The sequence below is a fragment of the Salmo salar genome, chromosome 18, assembly GCF_965601325.2.
Source record: "Salmo salar chromosome 18, fSalSal1, whole genome shotgun sequence".
NCBI classification, from domain to species: Eukaryota; Metazoa; Chordata; class Actinopteri; order Salmoniformes; family Salmonidae; genus Salmo; species Salmo salar.
In genome coordinates this window covers 83,160,802-83,187,738 of record NC_138308.1, presented here as the reverse complement: position 1 = coordinate 83,187,738, position 26,937 = coordinate 83,160,802, and the positions used below count along the sequence as shown (strand labels likewise).

The 26,937-nt window shown below is 40.2% G+C and overlaps 1 protein-coding gene and 3 non-coding genes across 12 annotated transcripts in view; all 4 read left to right on the top strand.

Moving 5' to 3' along the window:
- LOC106577870 (Fc receptor-like protein 5) overlaps positions 1 to 26,937 on the top strand; it is a 39,520-nt gene that overhangs the window by 10,174 nt on the left and 2,409 nt on the right. For 2 of the 9 annotated variants that reach the window (XM_082965200.1, XM_082965201.1), the window contains exons 4-21: positions 2,914 to 3,198; positions 7,084 to 7,368; positions 10,510 to 10,794; positions 21,019 to 21,291; positions 21,445 to 21,717; positions 21,811 to 22,131; positions 22,225 to 22,503; positions 22,673 to 22,915; positions 23,208 to 23,333; positions 23,451 to 23,475; positions 23,564 to 23,637; positions 23,921 to 23,971; positions 24,079 to 24,162; positions 24,466 to 24,528; positions 24,656 to 24,730; positions 25,006 to 25,068; positions 25,350 to 25,424; positions 26,740 to 26,802. In XM_082965200.1, coding sequence (XP_082821326.1) covers positions 2,914 to 3,198; positions 7,084 to 7,368; positions 10,510 to 10,794; positions 21,019 to 21,291; positions 21,445 to 21,717; positions 21,811 to 22,131; positions 22,225 to 22,503; positions 22,673 to 22,915; positions 23,208 to 23,333; positions 23,451 to 23,475; positions 23,564 to 23,637; positions 23,921 to 23,971; positions 24,079 to 24,162; positions 24,466 to 24,528; positions 24,656 to 24,730; positions 25,006 to 25,068; positions 25,350 to 25,424; positions 26,740 to 26,802 — 2,943 coding nt within the window. Of the gene's footprint in view, positions 1 to 2,913; positions 3,199 to 7,083; positions 7,369 to 10,509; positions 10,795 to 21,018; positions 21,292 to 21,444; positions 21,718 to 21,810; positions 22,132 to 22,224; positions 22,504 to 22,672; positions 22,916 to 23,207; positions 23,334 to 23,450; positions 23,476 to 23,563; positions 23,638 to 23,920; positions 23,972 to 24,078; positions 24,163 to 24,465; positions 24,529 to 24,655; positions 24,731 to 25,005; positions 25,069 to 25,349; positions 25,425 to 26,054; positions 26,551 to 26,739; positions 26,803 to 26,937 lie in introns of those variants that run through there. The other 7 variants (XM_082965206.1, XM_082965207.1, XM_082965203.1 and 4 more) reach the window with 6 other exon arrangements.
- trnat-ugu (transfer RNA threonine (anticodon UGU)) lies at positions 701 to 777 on the top strand. The gene has a single exon. It is a non-coding gene; the product is annotated as a tRNA-Thr (tRNA).
- On the top strand, positions 4,877 to 4,952 carry trnat-ugu (transfer RNA threonine (anticodon UGU)). Its single transcript has one exon. It is a non-coding gene; the product is annotated as a tRNA-Thr (tRNA).
- trnat-ugu (transfer RNA threonine (anticodon UGU)) lies at positions 8,893 to 8,967 on the top strand. The gene has a single exon. It is a non-coding gene; the product is annotated as a tRNA-Thr (tRNA).

Genomic DNA, 26,937 nt, shown 5'->3' with positions numbered 1-26,937 from the left:
ATTGTACTGTGTTCTACTGAACTGTACCCTTCTCTATTGTTCTGTGCTCTATTGTACTGTACCCTACTCTGTTGCACTGTGTTCTACTGAACTGTACCCTTCTCTATTGTTCTGTGCTCTATTGTACTGTACTCTACTCTATTGTACTGTGCTCTACTGTACTGTACCCTACTCTTCTGAACTGTGCTCTACCGAACTGTACCCTACTCTATTGTACTGTAATCTATTGAACTGTACCCTACTCTAGTGTACTGTGCTCGATTGAACTGTACCCTAATCTATTGAACTGTGCTCTACTGTACTGTACCCTACTCTACTGTACTCTACTGAACTGTACTCTACTGTACTGTAGTTGAATGTATTGCACTGTACTCTACTGAACTGTACCCTACTCTACTGTACTGTGCTCTACTGAACTAAACCCTATTCTATTGTACTGTACCCTACTCTATTGTACTGTACTCTACTGTAATGTACCCTACTCTACTGTACTCTACTGAGCTGTACTCTACTCTAGTTGAATGTATTACACTATACTCTACTGAACTGTTACCTACTGTACTGCGCTCTACTGAACTATACCCTACTCTGTTGTACTGTACTCTACTGTACTCTACTGAACTGTACCCTACTCTACTGTACTGTGCTCTACTGTACTATACCCTACTCTATTGTACTCTGCTCGACAGTACTGTACCCTGGTCCCGTGTGGCTCAGTTGGTAGAGTGATGGTGTTTGTAACGCCAGGGTTGTGGGTTCGATTCCCACGGGGGACCAGTATGGAGAAGAATGTATGAAATGTATGGAATGTATGCATTCACTACTGTAAGTTGCTCTGGATAATAGCGTCTGCTAAATGACTAAAATGTAAATGTACTGTACTGTAGACTACTCTATTGTACTATACTCTACTGAAGTGTACCCTTCTCTGCTCTACTGAACAGTACTGTAGTCTATTGAACTGTACCCTACTCTATTGCACTGTGCTCAACTGCATTGTACCCTACTCTATTGTACTGTACTCTACTGTACTTTACTGAACTGTACCCTACTCTACTGTACTGTGCTCTACTGAACTATACCCTACTCTATTGTACTGTACTCTGCTGCACTCTATTGAACTGTAACCTACTCTACTGTACTGTGCTCTACTTAACTATACCCTACCCCATTGCACTGTGCTCTACTGAACTGTACCCTACTCTATTGTACTGTACTCTACTGTACTTTACTGAACTGTACCCTACTCTACTGTACTGTGCTCTACTTAACTATACCCTACCCCATTGCACTGTGCTCTACTGTACTGTGCCCTACTCTATTGTACTGTGCTCCACTGTACTGTTCGCTACTGAAATGTATTGTACCCTACTCTATTGTATTGTGCTCTACTGAAATGTAACCTACTATATTGTACTGTGCTCTACTGAACTGTACCCTACTCTATTTTAATGTGATCCACTGAACTGTACCCTACTCTATTGTACTGTGCTCATCTGAACTGTACCCTACTATATTGAACTGTGCACTACTGTACTGTACCCTACTATATTGTACTGTACTCTACTGTACTGTACCCTACTGTTCTGTACCCTACACTACTGACCTGTGCTCTACTGAAATATACCCTGCTCTATTGTACTGAACTGTAACCTAATCTACTGTACTGTGTTCTACTGTACTGTACCCTACTCATTTGTTCTGTGCTCTACTGTACTGTACCCTACTCGTTTGTACTGTGCTCTACTGTTCTGTACCCTACTCTATTGCACTGTGCTCTACTGTTCTGTACCCTACTCTATTGTACTGTGCTCTACTGAACTGTACCCCACTCTATTGTACTGTACTCTACTGTACTGTACCCTATTCAACTGTACTCTACTGTACTGTACCCTACACTACTGACCTTTTCTCTAATGAACTATACCATACTCTATTGTACTGTACTGTACCCTAATCTACTCTACCGTGCTCTGTTGAACATTACCCTACTCTATTGCACTGTGCTCTACTGTACTGTACCCTACTCTATTGTACTGTGCTCAACTGAACTGTAGCCTACTCTATTGTACTGTTCTGTACCCTACTCAACTGTACTGTACTGTACCCTAATTCTCTGTACTATGCTCTACTGAACTGTACCCTAATCTACTGTACTGTGCTCTACTGAACTATACCCTGCTCTATTGTATTGGTTATCTTATGCTTGTGTGCAGATTCTCTGCCATGGAAACCCATATCATGAAGCTCCCGACGAGCGTTTAATGTGCTGAGTTTGCTTCTAGAGTCAGTTTGGAACGCAGTAGTTAGCGTTTCAACCGATGACAGACTATTTTTACGCGCTCCGCACTTCGGCACTTGACGGTATCGTTCTGTGCGCTTGTGTGGCCTACCATATTGCAGCTGAGCCGTTGTTGCTCCTAGACGTTTCCACTTCACAATAACAGCACTTACAGTTGACCGGGTTAGCTCTAGCATGGCAGAAATATGACAAACTGACTTGTTAGACAGGTGGCATCCTATGACGGTATCACATTGAAAGTCACTGAGCTCTTCAGTAAGGCCATTCTACTGCCAGTGTTTGTCTATGGAAATTGCATGGCCGTGTGCTTGATTTTATACACGTCAGCAACAGCTGTGGCTGAAAATGCCGAATCCACTCATTTGAAAGGGTGTCCACATACTTTTGCATATATAGTTTATATGTCTAAAATAACAGTTACCGTACTACTTACTGAAGTCAGGCAATACTTTGGAAAGATTGTTGCTCTGACTGCATTTGTCTTTATATAAATGTATGTAAATTCTAACTGAATGGAGTCAACATATGTAAAATATACTTTTATCACAACGTTACAGCATCAGCTGAATTACCAGGCATGTATCCAGATGTTTTGTGCTTTATTTTCACAGCTCTTCCCAAATCTACTCTGACTGTAAAGCCAAACACTGCATACACTGGAGAGACAGTTACTCTGATGTGTTCAACGCGGTCTGACAGTATCTGGAACTATCAGTGGTACAAAGACAGGAATTATAATGTAGTGTCCCAGTCTGTCAGACACACTATAACAGGAGACACCCTCACCATCAGGAGAGCTGCTGAGTCTGACCAGGGTCGGTACTGGTGTGAAGGGAACAGAGTGTCTAGACCCACATCTTCACAACCAAGTGATCCTGTCTCTCTCACTGTAAAAGGTGAGTTACTTTGTTGTGCTTTATTGATGTTGTTGACTATTTATATTGAGTCAATCATGGTCTGCATGTCAGAATTCTTAGTTACAGTGAGCTCTAAAAATGATTGGGACGGGGAAATATTTTCTGTTGTTCTGTGAATCAATAACAAACATATTGTTAATTTATTATAGTACAGAGTCATTGTTTATACACCTATTTCTATTGAGAAGAGTCTGTCCTGTACACTGACTCCTAAACTTCATGTTTGAACATAAAGGAAAACATTTATATAGAGGTTTCATCTTTGTATCTGTGCCATTATGGTGTCTGTTACAACACGGGCAGCACATCTACATGTTAATGTTGCATGGTCCATGTTCTACCAACTGTGTTACAGAGGACCACCATGTGGGTAGTGGACACTTCAGGAAAAAGAGTAGAGTATTGAGATGAATAGCCAACAGGGGGCTCCAACCCTCTAAGACCCCAAACATTGACATCTATTTGACCAAAACACTACTACTACTATATACTACTCTACTCTACTGTACCCAACTCTACTGTACTATACTGTACTGTACCCTACTCTATTGTGCTGTGCTCTACTGAACTGTACCCTACTCTACTGTACTGTACCCTACTTTATTGTGCTGTAATCTACTGAACTGTACCCTACTATACTGTACTATACCGTACTGTACCGTACTCTATTGTGCTGTGCTCTACTGAACGGTACCCTACTCCACTGTACTCAACTGTACTGTACCCAACTCTACTGTACTGTGCTCTACTGAACTGTACCCTACTCTATTGTACTGTGCTCTACTGAACTGCACCCTACTCTATTGTTCTGTGCTCTAATGAAGTTTACCCTACTCTACTGTACTCAACTGTACTGTACACTACTCTATTGTACTGTACTCTACTGAACTGTACCCTGCTCTATTTTACTGTGCTCTACTGAACTGCACCCTACTCTACTGTACTCTACTTCAATGTATTGCACTGTGTTCTACTGAACTGTACCCTTCTCTATTGTTCTGTGCTCTATTGTACTGTACCCTACTCTGTTGCACTGTGTTCTACTGAACTGTACCCTTCTCTATTGTTCTGTGCTCTATTGTACTGTACTCTACTCTATTGTACTGTGCTCTACTGTACTGTACCCTACTCTTCTGAACTGTGCTCTACCGAACTGTACCCTACTCTATTGTACTGTAATCTATTGAACTGTACCCTACTCTAGTGTACTGTGCTCGATTGAACTGTACCCTAATCTATTGAACTGTGCTCTACTGTACTGTACCCTACTCTACTGTACTCTACTGAACTGTACTCTACTGTACTGTAGTTGAATGTATTGCACTGTACTCTACTGAACTGTACCCTACTCTACTGTACTGTGCTCTACTGAACTAAACCCTATTCTATTGTACTGTACCCTACTCTATTGTACTGTACTCTACTGTAATGTACCCTACTCTACTGTACTCTACTGAGCTGTACTCTACTCTAGTTGAATGTATTACACTATACTCTACTGAACTGTTACCTACTGTACTGCGCTCTACTGAACTATACCCTACTCTGTTGTACTGTACTCTACTGTACTCTACTGAACTGTACCCTACTCTACTGTACTGTGCTCTACTGTACTATACCCTACTCTATTGTACTCTGCTCGACAGTACTGTACCCTGGTCCCGTGTGGCTCAGTTGGTAGAGTGATTGTGTTTGTAACGCCAGGGTTGTGGGTTCGATTCCCACGGGGACCAGTATGGAGAAGAATGTATGAAATGTATGGAATGTATGCATTCACTACTGTAAGTTGCTCTGGATAAGAGCGTCTGCTAAATGACTAAAATGTAAATGTACTGTAGACTACTCTATTGTACTATACTCTACTGAAGTGTACCCTTCTCTGCTCTACTGAACAGTACTGTAGTCTATTGAACTGTACCCTACTCTATTGCACTGTGCTCAACTGCATTGTACCCTACTCTATTGTACTGTACTCTACTGTACTTTACTGAACTGTACCCTACTCTACTGTACTGTGCTCTACTGAACTATACCCTACTCTATTGTACTGTACTCTGCTGCACTCTATTGAACTGTAACCTACTCTACTGTACTGTGCTCTACTTAACTATACCCTACCCCATTGCACTGTGCTCTACTGAACTGTACCCTACTCTATTGTACTGTACTCTACTGTACTTTACTGAACTGTACCCTACTCTACTGTACTGTGCTCTACTTAACTATACCCTACCCCATTGCACTGTGCTCTACTGTACTGTGCCCTACTCTATTGTACTGTGCTCCACTGTACTGTTCGCTACTGAAATGTATTGTACCCTACTCTATTGTATTGTGCTCTACTGAAATGTAACCTACTATATTGTACTGTGCTCTACTGAACTGTACCCTACTCTATTTTAATGTGATCCACTGAACTGTACCCTACTCTATTGTACTGTGCTCATCTGAACTGTACCCTACTATATTGAACTGTGCACTACTGTACTGTACCCTACTATATTGTACTGTACTCTACTGTACTGTACCCTACTGTTCTGTACCCTACACTACTGACCTGTGCTCTACTGAAATATACCCTGCTCTATTGTACTGAACTGTAACCTAATCTACTGTACTGTGTTCTACTGTACTGTACCCTACTCATTTGTTCTGTGCTCTACTGTACTGTACCCTACTCGTTTGTACTGTGCTCTACTGTTCTGTACCCTACTCTATTGCACTGTGCTCTACTGTTCTGTACCCTACTCTATTGTACTGTGCTCTACTGAACTGTACCCCACTCTATTGTACTGTACTCTACTGTACTGTACCCTATTCAACTGTACTCTACTGTACTGTACCCTACACTACTGACCTTTTCTCTAATGAACTATACCATACTCTATTGTACTGTACTGTACCCTAATCTACTCTACCGTGCTCTGTTGAACATTACCCTACTCTATTGCACTGTGCTCTACTGTACTGTACCCTACTCTATTGTACTGTGCTCAACTGAACTGTAGCCTACTCTATTGTACTGTTCTGTACCCTACTCAACTGTACTGTACTGTACCCTAATTCTCTGTACTATGCTCTACTGAACTGTACCCTAATCTACTGTACTGTGCTCTACTGAACTATACCCTGCTCTATTGTATTGGTTATCTTATGCTTGTGTGCAGATTCTCTGCCATGGAAACCCATATCATGAAGCTCCCGACGAGCGTTTAATGTGCTGAGTTTGCTTCTAGAGTCAGTTTGGAACGCAGTAGTTAGCGTTTCAACCGATGACAGACTATTTTTACGCGCTCCGCACTTCGGCACTTGACGGTATCGTTCTGTGCGCTTGTGTGGCCTACCATATTGCAGCTGAGCCGTTGTTGCTCCTAGACGTTTCCACTTCACAATAACAGCACTTACAGTTGACCGGGTTAGCTCTAGCATGGCAGAAATATGACAAACTGACTTGTTAGACAGGTGGCATCCTATGACGGTATCACATTGAAAGTCACTGAGCTCTTCAGTAAGGCCATTCTACTGCCAGTGTTTGTCTATGGAAATTGCATGGCCGTGTGCTTGATTTTATACACGTCAGCAACAGCTGTGGCTGAAAATGCCGAATCCACTCATTTGAAAGGGTGTCCACATACTTTTGCATATATAGTTTATATGTCTAAAATAACAGTTACCGTACTACTTACTGAAGTCAGGCAATACTTTGGAAAGATTGTTGCTCTGACTGCATTTGTCTTTATATAAATGTATGTAAATTCTAACTGAATGGAGTCAACATATGTAAAATATACTTTTATCACAACGTTACAGCATCAGCTGAATTACCAGGCATGTATCCAGATGTTTTGTGCTTTATTTTCACAGCTCTTCCCAAATCTACTCTGACTGTAAAGCCAAACACTGCATACACTGGAGAGACAGTTACTCTGACGTGTTCAGTAGGGTCTGACAGTATCTGGAACTATCAGTGGTACAAAGACAGGAATTATAATGTAGTGTCCCAGTCTGTCAGACACACTATAACAGGAGACACCCTCACCATCAGGAGAGCTGCTGAGTCTGACCAGGGTCAGTACTGGTGTGAAGGGAACAGAGTGTCTAGACCCACATCTTCACAACCAAGTGATCCTGTCTCTCTCACTGTAAAAGGTGAGTTACTTTGTTGTGCTTTATTGATGTTGTTGACTATTTATATTGAGTCAATCATGGTCTGCATGTCAGAATTCTTAGTTACAGTGAGCTCTAAAAATGATTGGGACGGGGAAATATTTTCTGTTGTTCTGTGAATCAATAACAAACATATTGTTAATTTATTATAGTACAGAGTCATTGTTTATACACCTATTTCTATTGAGAAGAGTCTGTCCTGTACACTGACTCCTAAACTTCATGTTTGAACATAAAGGAAAACATTTATATAGAGGTTTCATCTTTGTATCTGTGCCATTATGGTGTCTGTTACAACACGGGCAGCACATCTACATGTTAATGTTGCATGGTCCATGTTCTACCAACTGTGTTACAGAGGACCACCATGTGGGTAGTGGACACTTCAGGAAAAAGAGTAGAGTATTGAGATGAATAGCCAACAGGGGGCTCCAACCCTCTAAGACCCCAAACATTGACATCTATTTGACCAAAACACTACTACTACTATATACTACTCTACTCTATTGTACCCAACTCTACTGTACTATACTGTACTGTACCCTACTCTATTGTGCTGTGCTCTACTGAACTGTACCCTACTCTACTGTACTGTACCCTACTTTATTGTGCTGTAATCTACTGAACTGTACCCTACTATACTGTACTATACCGTACTGTACCGTACTCTATTGTGCTGTGCTCTACTGAACGGTACCCTACTCCACTGTACTCAACTGTACTGTACCCAACTCTACTGTACTGTGCTCTACTGAACTGTACCCTACTCTATTGTACTGTGCTCTACTGAACTGCACCCTACTCTATTGTTCTGTGCTCTAATGAAGTTTACCCTACTCTACTGTACTCAACTGAACTGTACCCTACTCTATTTTACTGTGCTCTACTGAACTGCACGAAACTCTACTGTACTCTACTTGAATGTATTGTACTGTGTTCTATTCTACTGTACCCTACTCTATCGTACTGTGTTCTACTGAACTGTACCCTTCTCTATTGTTCTGTGCTCTATTGTACTGTACTCTACTCTATTGTACTGTGCTCTACCGAACTGTACCCTACTCTATTGTACTGTAATCTATTGAACTGTACCCTACTCTAGTGTACTGTGCTCGATTGAACTGTACCCTAATCTATTGAACTGTGCTCTACTGTACTGTACCCTACTCTACTGTACTCTACTGAACTGTACTCTACTCTACTGTACTGTGCTCTACTGAACTAAACCCTATTCTATTGTACTGTACCCTACTCTATTGTACTGTACTCTACTGTAATGTACCCTACTCTACTGTACTCTACTGAGCTGTACTCTACTCTAGTTGAATGTATTACACTATACTCTACTGAACTGTTACCTACTGTACTGCGCTCTACTGAACTATACCCTACTCTGTTGTACTGTACTCTACTGTACTCTACTGAACTGTGGCCTACTCTACTGTACTGTGCTCTACAGTACTATACCCTACTCTATTGTACTCTGCTCGACAGTACTGTACCCTGGTCCCGTGTGGCTCAGTTGGTAGAGTGATGGTGTTTGTAACGCCAGGGTTGTGGGTTCGATTCCCACGGGGGACAAGTATGGAGAAGAATGTATGAAATGTATGGAATGTATGCATTCACTACTGTAAGTTGCTCTGGATAAGAGCGTCTGCTAAATGACTAAAATGTAAATGTACTGTACTGTAGACTACTCTATTGTACTATACTCTACTGAAGTGTACCCTTCTCTGCTCTACTGAACAGTACTGTAGTCTATTGAACTGTACCCTACTCTATTGCACTGTGCTCAACTGCATTGTACCCTACTCTATTGTACTGTACTTTACTGAACTGTACCCTACTCTACTGTACTGTGCTCTACTGAACTATACCCTACTCTATTGTACTGTACTCTGCTGCACTCTATTGAACTGTAACCTACTCTACTGTACTGTGCTCTACTGTTCTGTACCCTACTCTATTGTACTGTACTCTACTGTACTTTACTGAACTGTACCCTACTCTACTGTACTGTGCTCTACTGAACTGTACCCCACTCTATTGTACTGTACTCTACTGTACTGTACCCTATTCAACTGTACTCTACTGTACTGTACCCTACACTACTGACCTTTGATCTAATGAACTATACCATACTCTATTGTACTGTACTGTACCCTAATCTACTGTACCGTGCTCTGTTGAACATTACCCTACTCTATTGCACTGTGCTCTACTGTACTGTACCCTACTCTATTGTACTGTGCTCAACTGAACTGTAGCCTACTCTATTGTACTGTTCTGTACCCTACTCAACTGTACTGTACTGTACCCTAATTCTCTGTACTATGCTCTACTGAACTGTACCCTAATCTACTGTACTGTGCTCTACTGAACTATACCCTGCTCTATTGTATTGGTTATCTTATGCTTGTGTGCAAATTCTCTGCCATGGAAACCCATATCGTGAAGCTCCCGACGAGCGTTTAATGTGCTGAGTTTGCTTCTAGAGTCAGTTTGGAACGCAGTAGTTAGCGTTTCAACCGATGACAGACTATTTTTACGCGCTCCGCACTTCGGCACTTGACGGTATCGTTCTGTGCGCTTGTGTGGCCTACCATATTGCAGCTGAGCCGTTGTTGCTCCTAGACGTTTCCACTTCACAATAACAGCACTTACAGTTGACCGGGTTAGCTCTAGCATGGCAGAAATATGACAAACTGACTTGTTAGACAGGTGGCATCCTATGACGGTATCACATTGAAAGTCACTGAGCTCTTCAGTAAGGCCATTCTACTGCCAGTGTTTGTCTATGGAAATTGCATGGCCGTGTGCTTGATTTTATACACGTCAGCAACAGCTGTGGCTGAAAATGCCGAATCCACTCATTTGAAAGGGTGTCCACATACTTTTGCATATATAGTTTATATGTCTAAAATAACAGTTACCGTACTACTTACTGAAGTCAGGCAATACTTTGGAAAGATTGTTGCTCTGACTGCATTTGTCTTTATATAAATGTATGTAAATTCTAACTGAATGGAGTCAACATATGTAAAATATACTTTTATCACAACGTTACAGCATCAGCTGAATTACCAGGCATGTATCCAGATGTTTTGTGCTTTATTTTCACAGCTCTTCCCAAATCTACTCTGACTGTAAAGCCAAACACTGCATACACTGGAGAGACAGTTACTCTGACGTGTTCAGTAGGGTCTGACAGTATCTGGAACTATCAGTGGTACAAAGACAGGAATTATAATGTAGTGTCCCAGTCTGTCAGACACACTATAACAGGAGACACCCTCACCATCAGGAGAGCTGCTGAGTCTGACCAGGGTCGGTACTGGTGTGAAGGGAACAGAGTGTCTAGACCCACATCTTCACAACCAAGTGATCCTGTCACTCTCACTGTAAAAGGTGAGTTACTTTGTTGTGCTTTATTGATGTTGTTGACTATTTATATTGAGTCAATCATGGTCTGCATGTCAGAATTCTTAGTTACAGTGAGCTCTAAAAATGATTGGGACGGGGAAATATTTTCTGTTGTTCTGTGAATCAATAACAAACATATTGTTAATTTATTATAGTACAGAGTCATTGTTTATACACCTATTTCTATTGAGAAGAGTCTGTCCTGTACACTGACTCCTAAACTTCATGTTTGAACATAAAGGAAAACATTTATATAGAGGTTTCATCTTTGTATCTGTGCCATTATGGTGTCTGTTACAACACGGGCAGCACATCTACATGTTAATGTTGCATGGTCCATGTTCTACCAACTGTGTTACAGAGGACCACCATGTGGGTAGTGGACACTTCAGGAAAAAGAGTAGAGTATTGAGATGAATAGCCAACAGGGGGTTCCAACCCTCTAAGACCCCAAACATTGACATCAATTTGACCAAAACACTACTACTACTATATACTACTCTACTCTACTGTACCCAACTCTACTGTACTATACTGTACTGTACCCTACTCTATTGTGCTGTGCTCTACTGAACTGTACCCTACTCTACTGTACTGTACCCTACTTTATTGTGCTGTAATCTACTGAACTGTACCCTACTATACTGTACTATACCGTACTGTACCGTACTCTATTGTGCTGTGCTCTACTGAACGGTACCCTACTCCACTGTACTCAACTGTACTGTACCCAACTCTACTGTACTGTGCTCTACTGAACTGTACCCTACTCTATTGTACTGTGCTCTACTGAACTGCACCCTACTCTATTGTTCTGTGCTCTAATGAAGTTTACCCTACTCTACTGTACTCAACTGTACTGTACACTACTCTATTGTACTGTACTCTACTGAACTGTACCCTGCTCTATTTTACTGTGCTCTACTGAACTGCACCCTACTCTACTGTACTCTACTTCAATGTATTGTACTGTGTTCTACTGAACTGTACCCTTCTCTATTGTTCTGTGCTCTATTGTACTGTACCCTACTCTGTTGCACTGTGTTCTACTGAACTGTACCCTTCTCTATTGTTCTGTGCTCTATTGTACTGTACTCTACTCTATTGTACTGTGCTCTACTGTACTGTACCCTACTCTTCTGAACTGTGCTCTACCGAACTGTACCCTACTCTATTGTACTGTAATCTATTGAACTGTACCCTACTCTAGTGTACTGTGCTCGATTGAACTGTACCCTAATCTATTGAACTGTGCTCTACTGTACTGTACCCTACTATACTGTACTCTACTGAACTGTACTCTACTGTACTGTAGTTGAATGTATTGCACTGTACTCTACTGAACTGTACCCTACTCTACTGTACTGTGCTCTACTGAACTAAACCCTATTCTATTGTACTGTACCCTACTCTATTGTACTGTACTCTACTGTAATGTACCCTACTCTACTGTACTCTACTGAGCTGTACTCTACTCTAGTTGAATGTATTACACTATACTCTACTGAACTGTTACCTACTGTACTGCGCTCTACTGAACTATACCCTACTCTGTTGTACTGTACTCTACTGTACTCTACTGAACTGTACCCTACTCTACTGTACAGTGCTCTACTGTACTATACCCTACTCTATTGTACTCTGCTCGACAGTACTGTACCCTGATCCCGTGTGGCTCAGTTGGTAGAGTGATGGTGTTTGTAACGCCAGGGTTGTGGGTTCGATTCCCACGGGGGACCAGTACGGAGAAGAATGTATGGAATGTATGCATTCACTACTGTAAGTCGCGCTGTATAAGAGCGTCTGCTAAATGACTAAAATGTAAATGTACTGTACTGTAGACTACTCTATTGTACTCTACTGAAGTGTACCCTTCTCTGCTCTACTGTACTGTAGTCTATTGAACTGTACCCTACTCTATTGCACTGTGCTCAACTGCATTGTACCCTACTCTATTGTACTGTACTCTACTGTACTTTACTGAACTGTACCCTACTCTACTGTACTGTGCTCTACTGAACTATACCCTAATCTATTGTACTGTACTCTGCTGAACTGTACCATACTCTACTGTACTGTGCTCTACTGAACTGTACCCTACTCTATTGTACTGTACTCTACTGTACTTTACTGAACTTTACCCTACTCTACTGTACTGTGCTCTACTGAACTATACCCTAATCTATTGTACTGTACTCTGCTGAACTGTACCCTACTCTACTGTACTGTGCTCTACTGAACTGTACCCTACTCTATTGTACTGTACTCTACTGTACTTTACTGAACTGTACCCTACTCTACTGTACTGTGCTCTACTTAACTATACCCTACCCCATTGCACTGTGCTCTACTGTACTGTGCCCTACTCTATTGTACTGTGCTCCACTGTACTGTTCGCTACTGAAATGTATTGTACCCTACTCTATTGTATTGTGCTCTACTGAAATGTAACCTACTATATTGTACTGTGCTCTACTGAACTGTACCCTACTCTATTTTAATGTGATCCACTGAACTGTACCCTACTCTATTGTACTGTGCTCATCTGAACTGTACCCTACTATATTGAACTGTGCACTACTGTACTATACCCTACTAAATTGTACTGTACTCTACTGTACTGTACCCTACTGTTCTGTACCCTACACTACTGACCTGTGCTCTACTGAAATATACCCTGCTCTATTGTACTGAACTGTAACCTAATCTACTGTACTGTACTCTACTGAACTGTACCCCACTCATTTGTACTGTGCTCTACTGTACTATACCCTACTCTATTGCACTGTACCCTACTCTGTTGTACTGTGCTCTACTGACCTGTAACCTACTCTATTGTACTGTGCTCTACTGAACTGTACTCTACTGTACTCTGGTTGAATGTATTGCACTGTGTTCTACTGAACAGTACCCTACTCTATTGTACTGTACTGTACTATACTGTACTGTACCCTACCCTACTCTACTATATTGTACTATACTGTGCCCTACTCTACTGAACTATACCCTACTCTGCTGTACTGTGCTCTACTGACCTGTAACCTACTCTATTGTACTGTGCTGTACTGTACTCTTCTCTACTGTACCCTACTCTATTGTACTGTGCTCTTCTGAACTGTACTTTACTGTACTCTAATATAATGTTTTGCACTGTGCTCTGCTGATTTGTACCCTACTCTATTGTACTGTACTCTACTGTAATGTACCCTACTCTACTGTACTGTACTCTACTGTACTGTACCCTACTCTAGTGTACTGTGCTCTACTGTACTGTGCTCTACTGAACGATACCCTACTTTATTGCAATGTGCTCAACTGTGCTGTACCCTAACCGATTGTACTGTACTTTACTGAATTGTACCCTACTCTAATGTACTGTGCTCTACTGAACTGTACCTGACTATATTGTACTGTACTCTAATGAACTGTACCCTACTCTATTGTACTGTGCTCTACTGTACTATACCCTACTCTACTGTACTGTGCTCGACTGAACTTTACCCTACTCTACCGTACTGTACTGTACCCTACCCTACTGTGCTCTACTGTACAATTCCCTACTCTACTGTACCCTACTCTACTGCACTGTGCTTTAATGAACTGTACCTGACTCTATTGTTCTGTGATCTACTGAACTGTACCTACTCTATTGCACTGTGCTCTACTGAACTGTACCCTACTCTACTGTACTGTGGTCTACTGAGCTGTACCCCACTCTATTGCTCTGTCTACTGTACCCTAATCTACTTTACTCTACTGACCTCTACCCTACTCTGTTGTACTGTACTGTACCCTACTGTACTGTGCTCTAATGAACTATACACTGCTCTAGTGCACTGTGCTCTACTGAATTTTACCCAACTTGTACTGTACTCTAGTTGAATGTATTGCACTGTGTTCTGCTGAACTGGACCCTACTCTATTGTACTGTACCCTACTCTATTGTACTGTGCTCCACTGTACTGTACCCTACTCTATTGTACTGTGCTGTACTGTACCCTACTCTACTGTACTCTACTGTACTCTAGTTGAATGTATTGCACTGTGTTCTACTGAATTGTACCCTACTCTACTGTACTCTGCTGAACTATATCCTACTCTATTGTACTGTGCTCTACTGAACTCTACGCTACTCTATTGTACTGTGCTCTACTGAACTCTACGCTACTCTATTGTACTGTGCTCAACTGAACTGTACTCTACTTTACTGTGCTCTATTGAACTGTACCCTTCTCTTTTGCACTGTGCTCTACTGTATAGTACCCTACTCTATTTTACTGTGCTGAACTGAACTCTACGCTACTCTATTGTACTGTACTCTACAGTACTTTATCCTACTCTACTGTACTGTGCTCTACTGAACTATAGCCTACTCTACTGTACTGTACCCTACTCTACTGAACTCTGCCCTACTCTATTGCACTGTGTTCAACTAAACTGTACCCTACTCTATTGTACTGTGCTCAACTGCATTGTACCCTACTCTATTGTACTGTACTCTACTGTACTTTACTGAACTGTACCCTACTCTACTGTACTGTGCTCTACTGAACTATACCCTAATCTATTGTACTGTACTCTGCTGAACTGTACCATACTCTACTGTACTGTGCTCTACTGAACTGTACCCTACTCTATTGTACTGTACTCTACTGTACTTTACTGAACTTTACCCTACTCTACTGTACTGTGCTCTACTGAACTATACCCTAATCTATTGTACTGTACTCTGCTGAACTGTACCCTACTCTACTGTACTGTGCTCTACTGAACTGTACCCTACTCTATTGTACTGTACTCTACTGTACTTTACTGAACTGTACCCTACTCTACTGTACTGTGCTCTACTTAACTATACCCTACCCCATTGCACTGTGCTCTACTGTACTGTGCCCTACTCTATTGTACTGTGCTCCACTGTACTGTTCGCTACTGAAATGTATTGTACCCTACTCTATTGTATTGTGCTCTACTGAAATGTAACCTACTATATTGTACTGTGCTCTACTGAACTGTACCCTACTCTATTTTAATGTGATCCACTGAACTGTACCCTACTCTATTGTACTGTGCTCATCTGAACTGTACCCTACTATATTGAACTGTGCACTACTGTACTATACCCTACTAAATTGTACTGTACTCTACTGTACTGTACCCTACTGTTCTGTACCCTACACTACTGACCTGTGCTCTACTGAAATATACCCTGCTCTATTGTACTGAACTGTAACCTAATCTACTGTACTGTACTCTACTGAACTGTACCCCACTCATTTGTACTGTGCTCTACTGTACTATACCCTACTCTATTGCACTGTACCCTACTCTGTTGTACTGTGCTCTACTGACCTGTAACCTACTCTATTGTACTGTGCTCTACTGAACTGTACTCTACTGTACTCTGGTTGAATGTATTGCACTGTGTTCTACTGAACAGTACCCTACTCTATTGTACTGTACTGTACTATACTGTACTGTACCCTACCCTACTCTACTATATTGTACTATACTGTGCCCTACTCTACTGAACTATACCCTACTCTGCTGTACTGTGCTCTACTGACCTGTAACCTACTCTATTGTACTGTGCTGTACTGTACTCTTCTGTACTGTACCCTACTCTATTGTACTGTGCTCTTCTGAACTGTACTTTACTGTACTCTAATATAATGTTTTGCACTGTGCTCTGCTGATTTGTACCCTACTCTATTGTACTGTACTCTACTGTAATGTACCCTACTCTACTGTACTGTACTCTACTGTACTGTACCCTACTCTACTGTACTGTACTCTACTGTACTGTACCCTACTCTACTGTACTGTGCTCTACTGTACTGTGCTCTACTGAACGATACCCTACTTTATTGCAATGTGCTCAACTGTGCTGTACCCTAACCGATTGTACTGTACTTTACTGAATTGTACCCTACTCTAATGTACTGTGCTCTACTGAACTGTACCTGACTATATTGTACTGTACTCTAATGAACTGTACCCTACTCTATTGTACTGTGCTCTACTGTACTATACCCTACTCTACTGTACTGTGCTCGACTGAACTTTACCCTACTCTACCGTACTGTACTGTACCCTACCCTACTGTGCTCTACTGTACAATTCCCTACTCTACTGTACCCTACTCTACTGCACTGTGCTTTAATGAACTGTACCTGACTCTATTGTTCTGTGATCTACTGAACTGTACCTACTCTATTGCACTGTGCTCTACTGAACTGTACCCTACTCTACTGTACTGTGGTCTACTGAGCTGTACCCCACTCTATTGCTCTGTCTACTGTACCCTAATCTACTTTACTCTACTGACCTCTACCCTACTCTGTTGTACTGTACTGTACCCTACTGTACTGTGCTCTAATGAACTATACACTGCTCTAGTGCACTGTGCTCTACTGAATTTTACCCAACTTGTACTGTACTCTAGTTGAATGTATTGCACTGTGTTCTGCTGAACTGGACCCTACTCTATTGTACTGTACCCTACTCTATTGTACTGTGCTCCACTGTACTGTACCCTACTCTATTGTACTGTGCTGTACTGTACCCTACTCTACTGTACTCTACTGTACTCTAGTTGAATGTATTGCACTGTGTTCTACTGAATTGTACCCTACTCTACTGTACTCTGCTGAACTATATCCTACTCTATTGTACTGTGCTCTACTGAACTCTACGCTACTCTATTGTACTGTGCTCTACTGAACTCTACGCTACTCTATTGTACTGTGCTCAACTGAACTGTACTCTACTTTACTGTGCTCTATTGAACTGTACCCTTCTCTTTTGCACTGTGCTCTACTGTATAGTACCCTACTCTATTTTACTGTGCTGAACTGAACTCTACGCTACTCTATTGTACTGTACTCTACAGTACTTTATCCTACTCTACTGTACTGTGCTCTACTGAACTATAGCCTACTCTACTGTACTGTACCCTACTCTACTGAACTCTGCCCTACTCTATTGCACTGTGTTCAACTAAACTGTACCCTACTCTATTGTACTGTGCTCTACTGAACTCTACGCTACTCTATTGTACTGTGCTCTACTGAACTCTACGCTACTCTATTGTACTGTGCTCCACTGTACTGTACCCTACTCTATTGTACTGTGCTCAACTGTACTGTACCCTATTCTATTGTACTGTGCTCTTCTGAACAGTACCCTACTCTACTGTACTCTACTGTACTCTACTGTACTCTAGTTGAATGTATTGCACTGTGTTCTGAACTGGACCCTACTCTATTTTACTGTACTGTACTATACCCTACTCTATTGCACTGTACCCTACTCTGTTGTACTGTACTCTACTGTACCCTACCCTGCTCTACTGTACCCTGCTCTACTGTACTGTGCTCTACTGAACTATGCCCTACTCTTTTGCACTGTGCTCTAATGTACTGTACCCTACTCTATTGTACTGTGCTCAACTGAACTGTACCCTACTCTTTTGTACTGTGCTCTACTGAACTGTACCCTACTCTATTGTACTGTGCTCTACTGAACTGTACCCTACTCTGTTGTGCTGTGCTCTACAATACTGCACAGTACTCTACTGAACTATATCTTACTCTATTGTACTGTGCTCAACTGAACCCTACTCTATTGTGCTGTACTCGACCCTACTGTACTCTACTTTACTGTGCTCTATTGACCTGTACCCTACTCTATTGTACTCTACTTTACTGTGCTCTACTGAACTCTACTTTACCCTACTCTACTGTACTCTACTTGAATGTATTGTACTGTGTTCTACTGTATTGTGCTTTGCTTTACTGTACCCTACTTTACTGTACTCTACTGTGTTCTACTGTACTCAAGTTTACTCAACTTGAGTTTCTTACAATTGAAGAAAGGGCCCATGGACTCAGGATCTAGTGGACTTGGTCTTGAGACCACTCAATAACACATACATTTGGTCTTTAACTTGTTATGGTCTCAGTTCACTGGTTCTGGATATTGGGACCAATGTTCTGGTCTTAAACTTGGTTTACAAACCATAGGTAACCCATGGACTTAGATAGACATTGCCTCATTGTCTACCTGTATGTCCCATTATGGCATCTATGAGAGCATGGGCAACTTCATTGAGGCCATCTCCATTTTGAAATCCTCAACTGTCTACTTCTACTACTTCTATGAGTTGGCAAACAAATTGAAAGGGTGTACACTGCCACCTAGTGTGTGTGGACAGGTATAAAGTCAAGGTTGAGGATTTACTGCCACCTGCAGTTATGGAATGTTTACTCACGATTCTAATTAATTGGGTATCCCCACTGATGACCTGGATGGAATTATGTGATCTTTCTTAACCCATAGGAAGTCCAACCCAGTTGAATACTTAAAAATTGTGAAAGTCCTCAATAGTGCTGCCCATGCTAAAACATGCTTTTGGGCACTAGAGTCCTCTATCTTTCTCTATGAGGCAACCCAATTGGAGGAAGAAAATACTCTCTGATCATTGGCTGATCACTCCCAAACCATAGAAATCCCCACCCAGTTGACTTCTTTAAATGGTGGAAGCCGTCAATGGCAATGTTTATAGTAAAATGAGTTTTATACATCTAGCTTTCTCTATTTTTGAAACCTTACACCGAAACGCCTGCTATTTTGCCAAAATAATGATAGGAAAAGTGATAATTAAACATCTAACAACATAATTAATTAGATGCATAAGTAATTAAATCAATCAAGTTCCAGATTAATACAATCAACATTGAACATTTTACAGAGAAAAATAGAGAATATATTTCTGTAAATTCAATTTAAAGGTTTTGAAAATTGGTTAAAAATCATGTTTTTACTGTTTAGTTCATTTGTTATGCAAATACAGTTTCTAAAATGAATCTGTAATAGGTTAATCAAAATGACCACTACTGTTCATGGTGCTCCCTTTACTGCTTCTATTTCACTATGTTTCTGTAGTGACCAGTTTAGTGTGGCAGTAAGGAATTCAGGTATGCAATAGAAACAAAGTGTGTGAGAAGTATATACGTCTATCTGACAGATGTTGGAAGACGTGTTGAAAGTTGGGAAAAATAGGATACAAATTAGAAAACAAATGTAAAGCCCCAATGTGCACCACTTCTGTAGAATGATCCATAAACAAATGATAGTTTTAACATTGTTTTGAGGCTTTACATTGTTTGTTTACATTTACATTGTTTACAAACATTGGAGTAAAACCAGATTATATTCTTCAAGAATCAATACCGGTATACATTATATCATTCATTTATAAGTCCAAAAATGGATGTAGCAACTAACTATTCTAGCTTTAAATTCAACATACACCTATAATGAACTTTCCAAAACCACTGTTAGGTTCTTATTTTTCAGAGTAAATAACTCACGGACACTAGAGAAGCTTTAACCAAGTTTAATCATTCCTCAAAGGTTCTGTACAGCTGAAAACAGACAGCTAAAGATTTCAGACTTCACAGTTTATATGCATCCTACTTAAGACACTCCCCTTTCTCTCCAATCCTTACATTTTATGGCTCTACAGGAAGCTAATAAAGAGGGTAACAGGATTCCAAACATTTATTACTCTCTTAAGAGAATCTGTCCTCACCTCCTGACCTCAACCCCTCTTTCATCTAATACGCAGATGTCCATCTGTCTCCCCTGTATCAACACATCTCTCTCCTCTCCTCCATCAAACACCTTCCAAAGCCTTCCTCTTTCTTCTGAGAACCATTAACTTCTAACATAACCCAGTCTCTTTCATTTCCTATCATTAATTTAATATCTCAATGTTCAAAGTTTAGCCGATCCCTAAATTGATGGAAATTTCTAAGGTTTCCATATGTTTTGATATTCAGTGCTCTTTTCTCTCAGCTCTGCCTGAAACTACAGTGATCGTAAATCCAAACCCTGTGTACCCTGGAGAAACATCACTCTGACGTGTTCAGCTGGGTCTTACAGTGACTGGAGCTATAAATGGTACAAAGACAACAGTGAGATTAGCTTGTCCCAGTATAAATACCTTAATACTAGATCCACCATCAGTAGAGTTACTGAGTCTGACCAGGGTCTCTACTGGTGTCAGGGAGAGAGAAGATCCAGACCCACATCTTCATCCATCAGTGATGCTGTCACTGTTACTGTGAATAGTGACAATTTTAGTTGTTGTTGTTGTTGTTGTTGTTGTTATCTTATCACTCAAACCCATTGAAATACCAACAGATTATCAGCCAAAGACCACACTGACTTCAGACAAAGAGAACATATTCACAGGAGACAGTGTGACACTGAGCTGTACTGTAGAGTCTTCTGGATGGAAGTTTTACTGGTACAGACACAGACCAGACTCTACACCAGTAACCACAACCTCTGGATACCCCTACACACTCAGCTGGGTCAATGTCTCTGATGGAGGACAGTACTGGTGCAGAGCTGGGAGAGGAGACCCAGTCTACTACACCCTGTACAGTGACCCAGTCCAGATCAACATTACTGGTCAGTCTAAAACAGTTTTATGATAAAGTGTTATTTTATATGGATAGATGGTAATCTATGGTATAATATGTTGTCTGTTTACTGTATCACAACAATGATAGTTAACTTGAAGCTATAGTGCAACTGTTTATTCAGTTAGTTGTGTCTGTGCAGAGAGACCTGTTGCTGTTCTGATCCTCCAACCCAACTGGACGCAGATATTCAGAGGAGAGACTGTTACTATGAGATGTGACATACAGGGAGGAGGAGACCCTGACTGGGACTACAGATGGTATAAGAATAGTCAGTTATTCAGCCCCTTTAACACAAAGCCTGAGTACAGAATCAGTCCTGTCTACAGGTCTAACAGTGATTCATATACCTGTGAGGGTGTAAAGGGAAACAAGTTCTCCAAGATCAGTGAGGCTGTAAAACTGACCGTGTCTGGTAAGTCTATCTAATCATGTATAAAATAAATTGGGTTCACTAGAATACTTTCTAAGACTGAAAGGTTGAAACCTGTCCTCTATCAAATCACAGATCAACCCCAACCTGTCCTGAGTATCTCTCCTCAGTGGCTGAACCCTGGAGACTTAGTGACTCTGAGCTGTGAAGTTGACAAGACTTCTACAGGCTGGAGGTTCTCCTGGTACAGGACTGTTCCCTACAGAGCTGGTTTACCCTCCCTATCAGACAAGTCTTACTCTCTACAGCCCATATCTGACAATGTGACTAGTGAAGACTCCTACACTCTGATCCCTGCTGGTGCTACTCCCACAGGAGGATATGTGTGTAGAGCTGGGAGAGGAGACCCAGTCTATCATACACTCTACAGTCAACCTCAGTTTCTCTGGTCAGGAGGTAACTAACTGCATTGAAACTGTATTGAATTATATTTAAGTCACCCTCATGTATATATAACTATAGGTTTGATTCTGTCTCTCTTTGTTTCAGATCTGCAGCCTTCAGTGTCTCTTACAGTAAATCCCAACACAACTCAACACTTTACATCAAAGTCTCTCTCACTGATCTGTGAGGAGAAGGGGAACTCTACTGGATGGAGACTGAAGAGATACACAGAGACAGCATGGCCGTCACAGTGTCCATCTACCTGGAGATCAGTAACAGAATCCACCTGCACCATCACATCATTGAACACATGGTCCAGTGGAGTGTTCTGGTGTGAGTCTGGATCAGGAGAGTACGGTAATGCTGTCAACATCACAGTAAATGGTACGTCTATTGTACAACATTCACTAGCTTTTTTAAATGCATGTATGATAATATGTTCAATTCTGTAACTGAATGATTGCATCTCCTAAAATACAAGCTCGTAAGACGTTGATATATTGTGAGTGATGACTCCAGATTTACAGTATGATTGATATATTATGTTACACAGATGGTGATGTGATCCTGGAGAGCCCTGTCCATCCCGTGACTGAAGGAAACTCTGTGACTCTGAGCTGTAAATACCGGACAATCAGCTCAAACTTCAAAGCGGATATCTACAAAGATGGAGTACTCATCAAGAATGAGACCACAGGAGAGATGACCATCCCTACAGTATCCAAGTCAGATGAAGGATTCTATAAGTGTAAATCTGGTAAAGGAGAATCACCAGAGAGCTGGGTGACAGTGAGAGGTCAGAAAACATTTATGATCACAATTTAGTTACTTTTTACTTTCTGTGTGAAAAACATGTTATTTTAGTGTTAATGTTAAAATAGTTCTGGATTTCCACTCCCCTCGAAAATATGATCTGTCAACTAAATGGTCAAAAGATGGGCCATCCTACTTTCTTTTCATGCTCTATACTGTAAACCTATATAACCTCTGTCTGTGCTGTTCTCTCGCCAGTCTCAGAAACATACAAGAATTTAACTACTTTATTTTCTACCTCAGAGTCTGATGGTGTTGTGCTGTTCTCTCTCCAGTCTCTCCAGTCGTATCTCCTGGATCCTCTACATCAGTCCTAGTAGGAGTGGTTGTGGGTCTGGTTGTTTTTGGTGTTCTACTGGTCATTCTCCTGGTCCTGCTGTGGAGATATCAAAACAGCAAAGGTGAGACTTTTATCATTTCTCATTTAATATTATTATGTTTAGGATAAAAATGTCTAAATAAAAATATAAATAGTTGAAGAAAGTTCAGTACATAAAACAATGTGTTTGTCATTACAGGTTCCTGTTTCAACAGAATATTCTGGTGAGTACACCTGTCTCTCAACCATATTGATGCGTACAGTATAACATCTTCTCTGTGCTTCTAATGCTGAGTATCTCTCTTCCTGTAGGCCCCCTCAGCCCCAGACCACCAACCAGGACCCCCAACAGGACCAAGGATCTGGGTATACACATCAGCAGCATGGTCAGTCTCTCAGTCCAGACCTCTGCCACTCCTCTCTCTGTAACCTCATACACTGACTCTTCAACATGTACTTTTTATAACAACCAGCTTTGGGGTCAAAATCATTTAAATTCCGGTCAATTCAGAAAGTAAACCAAATTCATTATACTTCCTGAATTGACTGGAATTTAAATTGAACTGACCTCAAGCCTGATAACAACATGTTACTGTGTTCTCTATCCCTAGACAAGCTAAGGGATAACCAACCTAAAAACCAAAACAAAATCTCTTCTTTGACCAACAGGTGACACTAACATCTACGATACGATCAATCCCTCAGACAACAATGATAATGGTAGTGTAATGTAATGTTTTCAGTGTGAATGTGTGGTAGTCTGCTGCTCTTCATTTAATATGACATGTAGTTTGACTAAGTGGAGGTGTTTGTGTATTATGTCTCAGATGCTGCTGGTGCTTCTGCTGCTGGACCAAGTCATGTGACTTACGCCCAGATTCAACTCAAAAAGTTGGACAAGAAAAAGAAAGGTGACTCTCAACTGTGAGAAATGTAGCAGTGTATCCCAGAGGGAAAAATCATCTAATGTAATTGTATTGTATTGATAATTGTATTGAAAAGAGTGTGAGAAAATGGTGCTATGATTTGAGAACTGAAATACTGATAGTTGTTGTTGCTGCCTATCCTTGTACATTCTGCAATAACTGGCTGTTGAGACTGTTCTGTAACAAAAAAAATCATGGCAATTCACTGCAAAACTGTAAAATACATTTCATGTAGATGTGTGTACATAAATATATATTTACAAATTCTCTGCTCTCCCTCCTCCTCAGAAAAGAGAAATTATCCTCAAGAAAATCCAGTCTACTCTGAGGTGAAGACAGGGAAAGCCACAGGTAAGACCCATTCTACAGGTTGGCAGTCATTAAAACCTTAATTCATAATTTCTGAGTTTGGGACGAAGAGGCAGAATATGCAATAATCTAAGTCCTTCATTTGTTGACTGGAAATGTCCATTGTCAGCAGCAGCTGGACCTGTTGATGTGACCTATGCTGAGGTTGACCTTCAAAAGAAGGTCAAAGCCAAGAAGAAGAGAGGTAAAACTGGACATCCTTTCTTCCATATTCCCCCTATCAGAACCTCACACCTCTTTGACCCCATATTGAATAAATGTATATATTATTCTGGATATTAGTCTGGATATTATTCAGTTAATTATTCTAGATATTAATCTGTATGTAACTGTATATTATTCCATATATAACTGTATAGAACTGTATATTATTCTGTAAATAACTGTACACTATTCTTTATATTATTCTGTATATATAACTGTTATATTATTCAGATGTGTTATCCTCACCCCCTATAGAAACAGCAACTCCACCTAAGGCAGAATCTGTCTATTCTCTAGTGAAGCCATACACAGCCCCCGGTAAGACTAAATCAACAATCTATTGAAAGGGTATGAAACTATATCTAAGTATGTCCTAAGAAACTGGTGAGAAATGTTCATGATCACGTGTTACCTTTTTATCATCAGTGTGATGCACTATGGATTATAGTGTTGATGTTAACATACGTTTGGATTTACACTCTCAAAGCAAATATTATTTTGCAACTAAATTGTCTGAAGATACAGGCCGGCCAATTGGAAAGCAGAATATGCATTAAGCTAATTCCATCCATTTGTTGATTGGAAATGTCCATTGTCAGCAGCAGCTGGACCTGTTGATGTGACCTATGCTGAGGTTGACCTCCAAAAGAAGGCCATAGTCAAGAAGAAGAGAGGTAAGTCTGGACATCCCTTCTTCCATATTCTCCCTATCAGAACCTTTTAACTCTTTGACCCCATATTGAAAAGCTGGATATTATTCTGTATATAACTGTTACATTATTCTGTATATTATTATGTATAACGGTCATGTTATTGTGTATATAACTGTCATGCTATTCTGTATATTATTATGTATATAACGGTTATATTATTCTGTATATAACTGTTATGTTATTCTGTATATTATTCTGTATATAACTGTTACATTATTCTGTATATTATTATGTATATAACGGTCATGTTATTCTGTATATAACTGTCATGCTATTCGGTATATTATTATGTATATAACGGTTATATTATTCTGTATATAACTGTTATGTTATTCTGTATATTATTCTGTATATAACTGTTACATTATTCTGTATATTATTATGTATATAACGGTCATGTTATTCTGTATATAACTGTCATGCTATTCGGTATATTATTATGTATATAACGGTTATATTATTCTGTATATAACTGTTATGTTATTCTGTATATTATTCTGTATATAACTGTTACATTATTCTGTATATTATTATGTATATAACTGTTATATTATTCTGTATATAATTCTTATATTGTTCTGCATATTTAAGCGATAAGGCAGGAGGGGGCTGTTCTTAAGCACAATGCAACGCGGAGTGCCTCGATGCAGCCGTTAGCCGTGGTATATTGGCCATATACCACAAACCCCCGAGCTGACTTATTGCTATTATAAACTGCTTACCAACGTAGTTTGAGCAGTAAAGATATATGTTTTGTCATACACATGGTATACGGTCTGATATATACCACGGATGTCAGACAATCAGCATTCTGTATATAACTGTTATATTATTCTGTACAGTGTTCTGTATATAACTGATATATGATTCTGTGTATTATTATGTCCATAACTGCTATATTATTCTGCATATTATTCTGTATATAACTGTTATATTATTCTGTATATAACTGTTATATTATTCTGTATATTATTCTGTATATATCTGTATATTATTCTGCATATTATTCTGTATATAAGTGTATATATTTCTGTATATTACTTTGTATATATCATTGTAATATTCTGCATATTATAATGTATATATATCTGCATATTATTCTGTATACAAGTGTATATAAGTGTATATTATTCTGTATATAAGTGTATATATTTCTGTATATTACTCTGTATATATCATTGTAATATTCTGCATATATCTGTATATTATGTATATTTCTGCATATTATTCTGTATATAAGTGTATATTATTCTGTATATAACCCTGTCCTCTATAGAAAGAGCAACCCCACCAGAGGCAGATTCAGTTTATTCCCGATTGAAGCCACGGTCATGCCCCGGTAAGAATAATAGCCATTTGTTATTGATACTAAAATGATATAAATATGGAACAAATGTTGTCACGGTTGTCGTAGGAAGGAGCGGACCAAAGTGCAGCGTGTGTGTCGTTCCACATTTTATTTACACTGTGAAAC